The sequence below is a fragment of the Montipora capricornis genome, chromosome 6 (genome assembly GCF_036669925.1).
Source record: "Montipora capricornis isolate CH-2021 chromosome 6, ASM3666992v2, whole genome shotgun sequence".
Taxonomy (NCBI): domain Eukaryota; kingdom Metazoa; phylum Cnidaria; class Anthozoa; order Scleractinia; family Acroporidae; genus Montipora; species Montipora capricornis.
In genome coordinates, this window is record NC_090888.1 from 66,305,435 (window position 1) to 66,307,934 (window position 2,500).

General features: G+C 40.4%; 1 protein-coding gene across 1 annotated transcript in view; it reads left to right on the top strand.

The window, feature by feature from the left end:
• The window catches only part of LOC138052933 (epithelial cell-transforming sequence 2 oncogene-like), a 44,799-nt gene that overhangs the window by 28,402 nt on the left and 13,897 nt on the right, over positions 1-2,500 (top strand). Inside the window, exon 24 of the mRNA XM_068899537.1 lies at positions 1,803-1,844. Coding sequence (XP_068755638.1) covers positions 1,803-1,844 — 42 coding nt within the window. The remainder of the gene's footprint in view (positions 1-1,802; positions 1,845-2,500) is intronic.

The following is a 2,500-nucleotide window of genomic DNA, read 5'->3' on the forward strand; positions in this document are numbered from 1 at the left end:
CATCTTTAATTTGAACACGGTAGGTTTTAAAGCTAATATAGCTTATGGATCCGTGTAAAGAAAAATGTTAATAGCATAATAAAAAAATTGAAGGATAGAGGATAAAGTATCCTCCTTTAATGGCTTCAAAATACCAAGAGGGCTGATACGACGTACGAGAACCGAAGGGATTTTATTCACGAACAAGCGTGTGTGCTCGGTGCATTTTGAATGCAGCACGGAAGTTTCGGGCCTTTTCAGACTGTCAAACTCATCAATTGAAAGAAAGGCGACTCGCCAGTATCTAGCGCATGCACTCACCCGGGTGGTGGAAACTGTGGATAGCTACGGTAGTTTAGCCTGTTAGTCCTCATCATATCTTAGCATCTTCGTCGGGCTGTCGATAGCGTGAATAACAGGCTTAGGAGGCTCGAAATAGTTTCTCCTTTTTCCAAACAAATGAACGTATTCTGTCCTTGGATATAGTTAGGTAACCTAATCATATCAAGTCGAAATTTGGCCAGGGTATTAAGGACCCATCATAGATTTCTCACGTCACATTTTCCTCCAAAATACCGTCACCATGACAACGATATTTCTTTGAGCTTTAAAATCAGCATAAATTGTCTTTTTTGAAAACAACGAGACGGTGAAAATTTCCCCTACAGGGTCGCCTGATAATGTTAGAAATAATTTGTAAAATATTTAAAATTAAAAGAAATTCGTAGGCCAGTTTTACGGAAAAATCTTTTCTTTTTAAATATGCCTCTCACTTTTAAAAGAAATAACACGCAAACAGCGGTGACAAACATGAGTAATATCATAATTTAAAAAAAAAAACACTTTACGTTTCGAAGGTGTGAGCATTTATCATCAGAAGTAACCGTTGAGGAAAAAATCCATATTTAAATGTTGACACATTCGATAATCAGATTACTCATGTTTGCGCGCGCTCAGCTGAAAACCCTTTCGAGCCTCCTTAAGCTAGTGAGAGCAATCGCGAGGCGAGCGCGAACCGCGAGTCACACGCGAGGTAACAGCGCAAAAAGATTGCATGATAGCGCCGCTTGTCAACGACCCTAGTCTTGCATGAAGTCCCTTTACGGTCGAAGCGAGCGTCTAAAACTCTCCTGTACTTTTTAAAAAACGTATCGTGCTTAAAGGAAGTACAACTGAGAGCCGTTTAAAATGGGCCTTAATCACACGGTGGTCATGTTGAGTCCCGAGGGATCGAAAACTTTTGTTTTTGCGCATGCACCGAAACTCGTTCCCAAACATTTCAACTCGAAGCTTGGGGTACGAAATCTGTTGTCTATGGGCAATATGGCCGCCGTGCGAATAAGGCCCATATCTCGTTCGCGTTTTAAGCAGTGCCAAAACCCTATGCTTATTACACAAATCGATGTTTTGGGGTGTTTTATAAATTTCAGGTATTTTTGGAACGAGACAGTTTTTCTCAAAAGAGTAGTAAGATAGGGAAAAATAATGGAGTTTCAAAATTAGAATTTAAGGCGGTATATAGAGACATCCAAGCAGTCCCCTACCAACCTGGGTTGTTCTTGGGTGGGGAGAACTGTCTGTTGTTGTTCCACATATCATTTTCTTCAGTTTTATCATTTTCTTAAACCTCTTAAATTTCATTCAACCATTCAGTTTAAGCTCCCTAATGTATCTATCACAAACAGACAAACAGCCCCCGGGACTTTTGTATCCTTGTAAGTTACATCGAGATATCCTATCCTGCGCAGTAAAGCAAAAGTTATAGAGGTCAATTCTACTTTGCCATTCTAGAAGTTATTTCTCACGCATGTGTTGACTTTTAGTTTGGCAGAATTGCTTTTTCTTCCTGGAAAACGAATAAAAAGGTGAGTAAGCGTGGCAGATTAATGCCATTTTACAGAACATATTCATTTCAGCGAGCGTTGTTACGACGACAGTTGCTGTAAAGAAAGCACTCAAAGTAATTGCAAGTGTAAAAAAAAAAATTATAACGACTAGTGCCCAGGTCCCAGTTGTTCGAATGCTGGATAACTTTATCTGGCCTCGGTTTTTCAAAAGGTGGATAACGTTATCCACCGGATAAAAACGGGAAAACTTGAAAACTTGAAAGGAAAGGAACTTTATTTAAGTGCCAAGTCGTTCTAGCGATGGAGCACTAATTAGGGACACTGTAAACTGAAATTAGCAATCAACGTGAATCAAGTAAAATGTTTGTTTTTGAGTAGAGGGGAAAACCGAAGTACTCGGAGAAAAGCTTCTCGGTGCAGAGAAGAGAACCAACAAACTCAACCCACATATGACGCCGAGTCTGGAATCGAACCCAGGCCACATTGCTGAGAGGGAGTGCCTTCACCACTGCGCCATCCCGTATATGCAATCACTATCCAGCGGATAAACACTAGCAAAACCAATTGAGTTATCCAGTGGATAAGATGGCGCTATCCACCCTTCGAACAACTTGGGCCAGGTGAACAAGTCACTTTATTATAGAAACGCCAATGAAATAATCATGTGAGCTTCG